Source organism: Bos grunniens, chromosome 26, assembly GCF_055505025.1.
Source record: "Bos grunniens cultivar Pamir isolate PY7600 chromosome 26, Bosgru_T2T1.0, whole genome shotgun sequence".
NCBI classification, from domain to species: domain Eukaryota; kingdom Metazoa; phylum Chordata; class Mammalia; order Artiodactyla; family Bovidae; genus Bos; species Bos grunniens.
In genome coordinates, this window is record NC_141190.1 from 39,644,414 (window position 1) to 39,656,359 (window position 11,946).

General features: G+C 41.5%; 1 protein-coding gene and 1 non-coding gene across 6 annotated transcripts in view; both read left to right on the plus strand.

The window, feature by feature from the left end:
* Positions 1-11,946, plus strand: part of INPP5F (inositol polyphosphate-5-phosphatase F) — a 94,620-nt gene that overhangs the window by 52,804 nt on the left and 29,870 nt on the right. For all 5 annotated transcript variants that reach the window (XR_015155666.1, XM_086378643.1, XM_086378647.1 and 2 more), the window contains 3 exons: positions 9,756-9,884; positions 10,109-10,273; positions 10,391-10,447. Coding sequence is in view for 4 of the 5 variants with exons in the window: in XM_086378643.1 (XP_086234769.1) it covers positions 9,756-9,884; positions 10,109-10,273; positions 10,391-10,447 (351 nt within the window). In the remaining variant the exon portion in view is untranslated. The remainder of the gene's footprint in view (positions 1-9,755; positions 9,885-10,108; positions 10,274-10,390; positions 10,448-11,946) is intronic.
* On the plus strand, positions 2,124-2,319 carry LOC147344433 (U2 spliceosomal RNA). The gene has a single exon (XR_015155909.1). It is a non-coding gene; the product is annotated as a U2 spliceosomal RNA (small nuclear RNA).

Consider the following 11,946-nt stretch of genomic DNA (forward strand, 5'->3'; position numbering starts at 1 on the left):
CTCAGGACCCCTGGGCTCTTTATTGTGGTCACTGTTCTCAGATTTTCAAGGACCTCATCTGTCTTCTGTCATTGGAGCAGAAGCATTTTGTAACAGAGTTGGGAATTACTAGTATTTCAAGTTTTCTACCCCAGTAGACTTTTTACTTTACTTGTATGGCTTATTATGTTTGCCAATTCTTAAAATAATTTTCATACTATACAGTTCATCCATTTAAAGCACATAATTCAGTGGTGTTTAGTATATTCACAGATTTGTAACCATCACTGCAGTTAATTTTAGAACATTTTCATGACTATAAAAATAACCCTGCACTCATTAGCAGTCACTCATTTTCCTCCAAACCCCAGGCAAATCCTAGGCAACCACTAATCTACTTTCTGTATCTATATAAATTTGCCTGTTCTGAACAGTTCTTCTACATGGCATAAAATATGTAGCCTTTTGTGCCCAGTTTCTTTTATTTAGCACCGTGTTTTCAAGGTTCATGCTTGTTGTAGCATGGGTCAGTACTTAATTTCTTCTTATCCCTTTGTATGGATATACCACATTTTATTTATCCTTTCATCAGTTGATGGACGTTGGGGTTGTTTTCACTTTGGAGCTGTTTGTGAATAATATTGCTGTATATTTATATACAAGTTTCTGTACATAACAAAACTTGTACATTTACGTATAAGTTTTGGGTGGACATTGTTTTCATTTCTCTAGTGAGAAAAAGAAATTCTATACCTAGGAATGGAATTGCTGTATTATATAGTAACTCTGGGTTTAACCTTTTGAGGATCTGCCAGACTGTTTTTCAAAGCAGTGTGCCATTTAAAAAAGAAAAGATCTATACAAGGATATGAAGAATCTTTGGAGTTCAAATAGATGAGAACATAGATATTCTTTCTTTTGGAAAAACATCCTTTAAAGTTTTATAGGCTTATGTTCCATGTCTGCATATCTTATTTGCTGTATCTCGTTGCTCTAATAGATAACTGCATCATTTTCCATATTTGGTTTCCCATTAGACATCTGTTTAAAATTTTAGCTCCTGATGGACATAAATAGATATCAACTTATAAAGTAAAATCATTTATTTTCCTTTCCCTATACAGCAGCAGCAGCAACATCAGCCCTTAATCTTGGTTGTGAACTCTAAGTGGTTAGAGCAGTAGAAATACTAGGGGAGCACTGTGGTGCTGTGGTTGTGGTTTTCTTTTTGAGATTGTGTGTATCGATGTTGTGATAAGGGCCTAAGCACATATTATGCAGAACTGGCTGGGCCTCTGGAAAAGGGAAGGTGATCTTACTGTACACGCTGTGTGTTGTAATCCCAAGAGTTCTGTCTAAACAAAGCATTTTAGGACTGGAAGGAATTCCAAGAAGTTATTTTCTATATTCTTATTTCTTGGTAGGACTGAACTTAACCTTTAAAAAAAGATAGTGAACCTGTTTGCAGTGCAGCAACGGAGAGCCAGCCAGAGCACAGATGTGTGGACATGGTGTGGGGGTCGGGGGAGGAGAGGGTGGGATGAAAGGAGAGAGTAGCAAAGAAACACATACGTTACCATACACAAAATAGATAGATGGGAATTTGCTGTATGATTCAGGGAACTCAAACCAGGGTTCTGGGGCAACCTAGAGGGTTAGGGTAGGGTGGGAGGTGGGAGGGAAGTTCAAGAGGGAGGGGACATATGTATACCTGTGGCTGAGTCATATTGATATATGGCAGAAACAACACGATGTTATAAAGCAATTATCCTTCAATTAAAAATAAATGAATTTATAAAATGAGATAGTGGTCATGCTTTCTTTTCTAAAGTTAACTATATATATATGCTGACTGTCACAAGTGCTCAGTCATGTCCGACTCTTTGCAACCCCATAGACTGTAGCCCACCAGGCTCCTCTGTCCATGGGATTTTTTTCCAGGCAAGAATACTGGAGTGGGTTGGCATTTCCTTCTTCAGGGGATCTTCCTGAACTAGGGATTGAACCTGGGTCTCTTGCATCTCCTGCATTGGCAGGCAGGCAGATTCTTTACCACTATCTATATATATGGGTGATTCTAAAATATTAATTGAAAATTTTTATGTTTAAAGTAATTTTAAATTTCTCTTTAGAAAAATCACCTTATTGCTTCTCGGCCTTTTGGCTAAGATCAAGTGTAGTACAGTAAACTACATTTTTAACTTTTCAAAAAAAAAAAAGAAAAATCAACTTTAAGAGAGATGGTGTGGTGACTTTATGCTCTGCTGTGCATATCACAATCCTTATCTGAAACCTTTGAGGCTAAATTTAGTTTAGAATTCAGATTTTGAGGGCTTTCCAAAAGGTTATTCCATGTATTTTATTATATGGGCAGTTAGTCTGGGATGTTACCCTACAAAACTACACATTCATATTTCTTAAAGAATCAGATAAATGTTCATTCTGAGGAAGGTAAATGATGACTATAAATAGCCTCTCTTTTGGGGTTATTTTATCATTAGATGAGCTTGTAGCAAACTTTAAAAATACCCTTTCAAGTTTTAGCATTTTTTGAAGTTGTTGATAAGGAAGTTAAGGGATATTGAGCCTCTGTCAGCTCTGTTCCAAGCCCAGGAGGAGAGTAGATTAAAAAAAGAGAAAAGAAAAACAAGGAAGACATTGCCAGGCCTAGAGGGAAACTGCATCTTATCTTCATGGACCAAAAATGGAATAGCAGCTTAAATAGAGGCCATAGGCCTCCTAGGTTCTGGGTCCATAAGTAGGCAGTGGTGGGTGGAGATTTGGTCTACACAGTGAAAAAAAGTGAAAGTGTTAGTCACTCAGTCTTGTGACTCTTTGCGACCCTATGGACTGTAGCCCACCAGGCTCCTCTGTCCATAGGATTCTCTAGGCAAGAATACTGAAGTGGGTAACCATTCCCTTCTCCAGGTGATCTCTACACAATAAAGGGAACTAAATGGAAGCCTGGAACCCTTTTCAGTACTTGAAGCCTGGAGTGCTTCAAGTGGTGCTGGAGTGGACTCCCCAGTTCATGAAAGGAGGCTGTTAGGTTTTGTGCTCTAAGTGGGATGATTGTGCATAAAAGAAGTCTTTTAAGCCAGTAGCACCTCCCTCGAGAAGCAATGGTTTAGGCAAAAGATACGGATCTGAATTAACACAATAGCAATCAACATGAAATAGTTGGGGTTGATAGAAGAAACTTTATCAGGGAGAGTAACGGAAGATGACTCGAAGGTTTCTTGCTTAAGTGGTACAGTTGGTGGTATTGCCTGAGATAGGGCATACCAGAGAAGGAACAAGATTTGTGAAATAGATGTTGGTCAGTTTTGGAGATGCTGAACTTGAGAGACTAGTGTCAATAGTGGGGAAATGTATTTTGGGGTCATGAGCTCAGAGCAAAAGAGTAGAGTTAGAAATGTGGAGTTAAACATCAGTTCAGTTCAGTCACTCAGTTGTATCCGACTCTTTGTGACCCCATGAATTGCAACATGCCAGGCCTCCTTGTCCATCACCAACTCCCGGAGTTCACCCAAACTCATGTCCATCGAGTCGGTGATGCCATCCAGCCATCTCATCCTCTGTCGTCCCCTTCTCCTCCTGCCCCCAATCCCTCCCAGCATCAGAGTCTTTTCCAATGAGTCAACTCTTCTCATGAGGTGGCCAAAGTACTGGAGTTTCAGCTTTAGTGTCAGTCCTTCCAGTGAACACCCAGGACTGATTTCCTTTAGAATGGACTGGTTGGATCTCCTTGCAGTCCAAGGGACTCTCAAGAGTCTTCTCTAACACCACAGTTCAAAAGCATCAATTCTTCATCGCTCAGCTTTCTTGACAGTCCAACTCTCACATCCATACATGACCACTGGAAAAACCGTAGACTTGACTAGACAGACCTTTATTGGCAAAGTAATGTCTCTGCTTTTCAATATGCTATCTAGGTTGGTCATAACTTTCCTTCCAAGGAGTGAGCGTCTTTTAATTTCGTGGCTGCAGTCACCATCTGCAGTGATTTTGGAGCCCCAAAAAATAAAGTCTGACACTGTTTCCACTGCTTCCCCATCTATTTGCCGTGAAGTGATGGGACCAGATGCCATGATCTTCATTTTCTGAATGTTGAGCTTTAAGCCAACTTTTTCACTCTCCTCTTTCACCTTTATCAAGAGGCTTTTTAGTTCCTCTTCACCTTCTGCCATAAGGATGGTGTCATCTGCATATCTGAGATTATTGATATTTCTCCCGGCAATCTTGATTCCACCTTGTGCTTCTTCCAGCCCAGCGTTTCTCATGATGTACTCTGCATATAAGTTAAATAAGTAGGGTGACAATATACAGCCCTGATGTACTCCTTTTCCTATTTGGAACCAGTCTGTTGTTCCATGTCCAGTTCTAACTGTTGCTTCCTGACCTGCATATAGGTTTCTCAAGAGGCAGGTCAGGTGGTCTGGTATTCCCATCTCTTGAAGAATTTTCCACAGTTTATTGTGATCCACGCAGTCAAAGGCTTTGGCATAGTCAATAAAGCAGAAATAGATGTTTTTCTGGAACTCTCTTGCTTTTTGATGATCCAGCGGATGTTGGCAATTTGATCTCTGGTTCCTCTGCCTTTTCTAAAACCAGCTTGAACATCTGGAAGTTCACAGTTCACGTATTGCTGAAGCCTGGCTTGGAGAATTTTGAGCATGACTTTACTAGCATGTGAGATAAGTGCAGTTGTGCAGTAGTTTGAGCATTCTTTGGCATTGCCTTTCTTTGGGATTGGAATGAAAACTGACCTTTTCCAGTCCTGTGGCCACTGCTGAGTTTTCCAAATGTGCTGGCATATTGAGTGCAGCACTTTCACAGCATCATCTTTCAGGATTTGAAATAACTCAACTGGAATTCCATCACCTCCACTAGCTTTGTTCGTAGTGATGCTTTCTAAGGCCCACTTGACTTCACATTCCAGGGTGTCTGGCTCTAGGTGAGTGATCACACCATCGTGATTATCTGGGTCGTGAAGCTCTTTTTTGTACAGTTCTTCTTTGTATTCTTACCACCTCTTCTTAATATCTTCTGCTTCTGTTAGGTCCATATCATTTCTGTCCTTTATCGAGCCCATCTTTGGATGAAATGTTCCCTGGGTATCTCTAATTTTCTTGAAGAGATCTCTAGTCTTTCCCATTCTGTTGTTTTCCTCTATTTCTTTTCATTGATCGCTGAGGAAGGCTTTCTTATCTCTCCTTGCTATTCTTTGGAACTCTGTATTCAGATGCTTATATCTTTCCTTTTCTCCTTTGCTTTTCACTTCTCTTCTTTTCACAGCTATTTGTAAGGCCTCCCCAGACAGCCATTTTGCTTTTTTGCATTTCTTTTCCATGGGGATGGTCTTGATCCCTGTCTCCTGTACAGTGTCATGAACCTCAGTCCATAGTTCATCAGGCACTCTTATCTATCAGATCTAGTCCCTTAACTCTATTTCTCACTTCCACTGTATAATCATAAGGGATTTGATTTAGGTCATACCTGAATGGTCTGGTGGTTTTCCCTGCTTTCTTCAATTTAAGTCTGAATTTGGCAATAAGGAGTTAAATATAGTAGTAGTTAAAATGAAGATGTGTGTGTTAGTCGCTCAGTCATGTCCGACTCTTTGCGACCCTACGGACTATAGCTCACCAGGCTTCTCTGTCCATGGGATTCTCCATGCAAGAATACTGGAGTGGGTTGCCATTCCCTTCTCCAGAGGATAGAGGATGAAATTTTCTCAGCAGAGCATGAAGGATGGGCAGAGAGCTAAGGATGGAATGTCAGGAACCACCATCATGTTTAGAGGTAGAGATGCTAGACAGAGAAGGAACAGTCAGAGGTCTGGTAAGAGCCCAGAGAGATGGGTTTCATGGGGACCAGAGGAAGAGACAGCAGGAAGTGATCATTACTGCCACATTCTTTGATTTGTCCTTTTCAGTGTTGGGGGGCGAGGGGTCCTTGTTTCACTCTGCCTCAGGAATTTCACTGGGCCATCACTCCTTGATCTACCCCAATTAGACTAGCATCCTCACAGTTCCAAGGACTATGGCATAGAGATTTCAGGGTTGAGGAATGATTAAAAAAAAAAAGATTCAGCAAACTTCAGTAGTGTTAAAAGGTGATAGGAAAGGGGCCAGTGGAGGGAGTTTGCAATAGAGTAAAGGGGAATGGATGATGGGACAAGGCCCCAGTCCTTAAGGGGAGACAGTGGGAAGCCAGCCTTGCAGAGAAAAACAACTCCCGTCCTTCTGCAAATGAGGGGAGTGTGGGTGTAGGCTAGGTGTGCTGCTACAAGATTACTTTAGAATAGCTCGATATTTAGAATAATCATCTTTGATGTATTCCTGGGGGAAAATCTTGCTGGCTTGAATGCTCTTAAGGAATAACTGTATCTGACAGATGCATAACATTCTGTTGGAACATTAAAATTGTAATAACTTATACCTAGGTTTGAGGCATGTTTTCAGACTTTTTTAAAAAAGAAAGTGCAGCAGCAGCAGGGGACTAACAGAGCTTCTTGGCTGTCTCAGGAGCTCTGCACTAACCAACGTCGAGGGGCGTGAGGTGTATTCATGGGAGAAGGGGAGTGATGGTTTCCCAAGACTACTCTTATGACCTGTGTGTGAATCTGGAGGTTACCACTTCACATTTGTAACATCAGAGCCCATTCATTCATTTAACAAAGGTTTTTTTGTGTGACCTCCTGTACCAGGTACTGCTAAGGTCCCTGGAGATGAGTCAATAAAGCAAAGGTGTCTGGGGAACATGGGGCAGGCAGTAAACATTAAGATGATTATGTTATGTCTTATGTTGAAAAGTAATCATTGCTATGGGAAATAAAAATTGAGTGCAGTAAGAGTGGTTGGTGGAGTGCCAGGGGCGGAGATTATGGTGAGATATCTCGGGAGATGTCTGGAGGGCATCACTGACTCAATGGACATGAGTTTGAGCAAACTCTGGGAGATGGTGAAGGACAGGAAACCTGGATTGCTGCCAGTCCACGGGGTCGCAAGGAGTCAGACAAGACTGAGCAACTGAACAACATTTGGGAAGAGGACGAACAGCTAGAACAAAGGCCCCGAGGTGGAAGTAGCCCTGACGTGTGGGGAACAGCAGGTAGCTGATGTGGGTGGAGCGGAGTAAGCAAAGGGAAGAGAGCCACAGGAGATGAAGGCAGGGAGGGAAGATGAGGGTCTGGTTTTGGATGTGTTGAGTGTAAGGTGCCTGATGGAAATCCGAGTGGAAATGTTGGCGTTTGTGGTTCTAGAATTTGGGAGGAGAGCAGAGCTAGAAATATACTATTGAGAGAGAAGGATTGGTATGTCGATGGTATTTGAAGCCAGGAGACTGGATGAAATTGCTGAGAAAGTGAATGCAGATAGGACTGAACCTGGAGGTGCCAAGATGTTAGGAAGTGAAATGGTTGGGAAGGAACCAGTAAGAGAGGTAAAGAGTGCCAGTGGAAGTCAGGTGAGACAGTGTATCAGAGAGGACGAGGGACAGAGGAACTGTGTCAGATGCTACTGATCAGTTAAGATGAGGACCAGGAATCCAAATTGCATTTAGCCAAGGAGACCACATGGGTCACACTGAAGATAGGTTAAGGTGGAGTGGTGAGGGCCAAAGCCAAGTTGCAGTGGGCTGGGGAGAGAACAGGAGGAGAGGAATTGGAGGCAGTGAGGGTTGTAAAGACATAGGATCCTAGCTGGCACACGAAGGTGTTAGAGGAGAGAAATATCTATGTTTCTGTGCTGGTTGAGTGATCAGGCAGAAAGAAGGGAACAGGGAGAACTGCTGGAGCAACATCCATATGCTTTTTCTCTCTCCTTCCCCATCATGTCATGATCTGGTTAGTTTTGCTTGTGTGTGTGCTAAGTTGCTTCAGTTGTGTTTGACTCTTTGGGACCCCACAGACTATAGCCCACCAGGCTCCTCTGTCCATGGGATTCTCCAGGCAAGAATACTGGAGTGGGTTGCCATTCCCTCCTCCTCAGGATCTTCCTGACCCAGGGATCAAACCAGAATCTGGTGTGGCGCCTGCGCTGCAGGTGGATTCTTTACCTCTGAGCCACCAAGGAAAGCCTTGGAAGAAAATTTAAGTTAGTTTGAGTTTCAGCAGGATGACTGTAGATCTTTTTTACTTCCCCTTGGGTTCCCTTGTCTTCCCCTGGTAGGCCAGGAGGAATGTAAAGTTGTAGTCATGTTGTGAAACCCATGTAAATTGAGTGTTTGATAGCCAGAGCTTTAAAAAGACATAAACCCCATAAGATTGCATTACATGTAAATTCTTGGTTCAATTATCAGTCTCCATTTCCAATCTGATAAAACAGGAACAGCCTCCTTCCTTTTTTTAAAAAAATAACTTACTATCAGAACTTGAACTAGGACTTCTCTGGTGGTCCAGTGGTTAAGAATTCGCTTTGCAGTGCAGGGGACACAGGTTCAGTCCCTGGTCTGGGATGAGCCTGTGCTCTGCAACAAGAGAAGTGACCACGATGAGAAACCTGTGCACCGCAACTAGAGAGCAGGCCCAGCTCGCTGCAACTCGAGAAAGCACCCCCCCCCGCCCCCGCCAATACAGCAGTGAAGATGCAGCACAGCCAAAAACAAATAGTTAATAATTAAAGGAAAAAAACCCAACTTGGACTAGTTTTTGCTCTCCTTGTTTTTCTCATCCTATTATCTAGTAATAGTTATTTTGTAAGTAAGACACTACTAATAATAAGCATATAGTAAATGTTACCTCCTAACAGGGTTCTGGCACTTAGCACAGCAATACAACCAGTGTATTGAAAAAATGGCATTAGTCTGCATATGGTTAATAGAATCCATGTGTCCCCTTTAGAATGTTTGGTTTGTGTGTTGAGTCACATGAAATTATATGTAAAATGCTCGACTCTAACCAGATAGTTGTCTCTAGAACCTTTGTGCCTTTCTCTTGTCTAAACCTTTCCATCCTCTTCCTCACCTTTGTGGGCTGCTCATTTCCTGCAGCTCCAACTTTTTGGTTCTTCAAATTTAATCTCTGGACCCAACGAGTGTGTTTTTATGCTGATTTTATCAGTATGTATGTGAGGATAGAAGGGGAAAGAGTAGTTGAAATGTCCAGATTTTAAGATTCCTAATAGAGCAGACTCTTGGCATCTTCTCACCCAAAACACTCCACTAACTAGCATTAATATTTAGCACGTATTGCTGTAAAGAAATGTTCCTAGAGCATAGAAAATGTGTATATTGCAATAATTTTAATCTTGTGTGCCTGTACATACTCAATTCTCTTCAGTCGTGTTCAACTCTGCAACCCCATGGACTGTAGCCCACCAGCCTCCCCTGTCCATAGGATTTATCCATGGCAAGTATACTCAAGTGGGTTGCCATGCCTTCCTCTAGGGGATCTTCTCTACCCCGGAGCCTCCTGCCATTGGCAGGCAGATTCTTTGCCACTGAGCCACGTGGGAAATCTTAAATGCCAGTTTGTAAAGCTTTGATGAACCCCAACCAGAGCATTTTATTCTTCAGTTATATTAGATAAGAGCTTACTATAACCCCCAAGTATGTCCTGCCCTGTATTTTTCGCCTGTGCTCTGCTGTAGCTTTCTAATCCTTGAAACCACAGCTGTGTTTTCTAATATCAGTGGACTGCTTGGTCATTTTACTTGCTCTTGAGGTTTTAACCACAATGCTTGAGCAGTAGCTACACTTGTGCACTCATGCTAGAACATTTAGCAAGCAGATATTAGTAATAATGAATTCTCTTTCTCTTCCTAATTATGTAGCTCTGTAAGAAGCATCATTTTGGAATTAACAAACCAGAGAAGATTATACCATCTCCTGATGACTCAAAGTTTCTACTGAAGACCTTTACGCATATTAAATCCAATGTGTCTGCTCCTAATAAAAAGAAAGTAAGAGTTTGACTGATATGGGCTTAGAATTCATCTTCGATTAGTTTTAAATGGAGGGGTGACTTTCCTGCTGGGAGACTTATTTTCAGACTACTCATCATCTTAAAGCACTGTCCCTGCATGTCCTTGGGATTATTTTTCACTTTTCTCCTAGGGAGTTGTGTGGTATCCACATAATGTCTTGCATTTAATTCCTGCAGTAATAGTGGATACATTTCTTATAGGTTAAGGAAAGTAAAGAAAAGGAGAAGCTGGAGAGAAGATTACTCGAGGAGTTGCTGAAGATGTTCATGGACTCGGAATCCTTTTACTATAGCTTGACCTACGACCTGACCAATTCAGTGCAAAGGCAAAGCGCTGGGGAGGACCCCCGTCCCCTCTGGCAAAAGGTACACCTCACAGCTCAGAGCAGGGTTTGCTCCCAGAGCAATTTATGGACCTGTGTGGCCTCTGTGGGAAAACTGAAGCAACGTGTTTCTGACCTATTTGTTTTCTACCTTTTCCAGGTTGATGACCGATTTTTTTGGAATAAATACATGATACAAGACCTTACTGAGATTGGTGTGAGTAGTTGTTTCTGAAATATTCTAAGGTAGTTATAATTGTTAAGCAAATATTTTTAAGTTGTACTAAAAGAAATTTAAAAACTCACATAATGTTTTACCCTGTAGAATGGGAATCATTTAGCTAGGGAAAACCAAGGTACTGTTTTAAGGCGATTCACAGTTCAGCTATATGGCCACAGACTTATCTTTTTAGCAGGTTCCCATAGGACATTCGTAATTTAAAGATATGGAACTAAATCCATAGAGTTCCTCTAAAAGATATTTTGTTTTTACCCACTGGAAATGTTGAAGCCCAGTTTTCCTTTAATGAGATAGTGAAGTGAAATCGCTCAGTTATGTCTAACACTTTGTGACCCCATGGACTGTAGCCTGCCAGGCTCCTCCATCTGTGGGATTTTCCAGGCAAAAATACTGGAGTGGGTTGCCATTTTCTTCTCCAGAGGATCTTCACAGCCCAGGGATCAAACCTAGATCTCCTGCATTGCAGGCAGACTCTTTTACCGTCTGAGCCACTAGGGAATCCCAGTTATTAAATGTTCCTGTTTCCTCATTTGCATTTATTGCTGGAACAAAATTATAAATAATGAGAATGGTAATGAAAATAATGAATGTGGATAGATTCTTCGCCTCACTGTTTTCAACTCTAATCACCTTCCTGAGATCCTGTCTACAGGCTCCATAAAACAGAACTGTGAGGGGACTTGGAAGATACGGTTGTAAAAAAAAAAAAGGGGGTGGATTTGAAGTTGATGCTGAAATCTGTATCAAGGGTAGATACAGATATGGAGACAGGGGAGAAAGAGGGACAAAGAACAACTTCTCTGGAGCACTTTTCATCCTTTACTGTCCCCGGATACAGTCAGTTGAGAAATTTTCTGAGTATTTTTAGTCTTAAAGACTAAGAGGAGATCTTTGCCTTTAATTAATACTTACCTAATTACATTGGATGACTTTTTAAATATTTATGGAAATGATTTTTTTTTGGTTCATTGACTGCGATTTTAGCTGGGCACAAAGCAAGACTTTGTCTAAACTAGAAAGTAGAATAGACCTTTGTGTTTCATAACTAAGTGATCAAAGTTGGTTTTACTAAAGGCTTAATACAATTGTGAGTTGAAAAGCAACCTTTAAGCCATATCTTCTTTTATACCAACAGGAATTAGCTACATTTGTTAAATCCTTACTTTAAGCAGGCAGGCATTTTAGATTTTACTCATTTAATCTTCACAGTAACCTTATGAGGTTGTTGTCTTATTTCACAAAGCAGAATGTCTGGAGGCCTGGAGAGGTTAAGTCATTCTCCTGAGTGAGGCAGTAAGTGGTGGAGCCTGAATTTGTACCTAGCCATCCAGCTCCTATGTTCTGGTCCCTCTCAGGCAGCTCTTCTTGAATGACCACCATAAAGGAAATGAAAGGCTCTGCCCCCTCCCTCCCTTCATTCCTCAGTGTTCTCCAGTAAGCAGAAAATATGATTAAAGAATGGAAAGTTTCTGCTT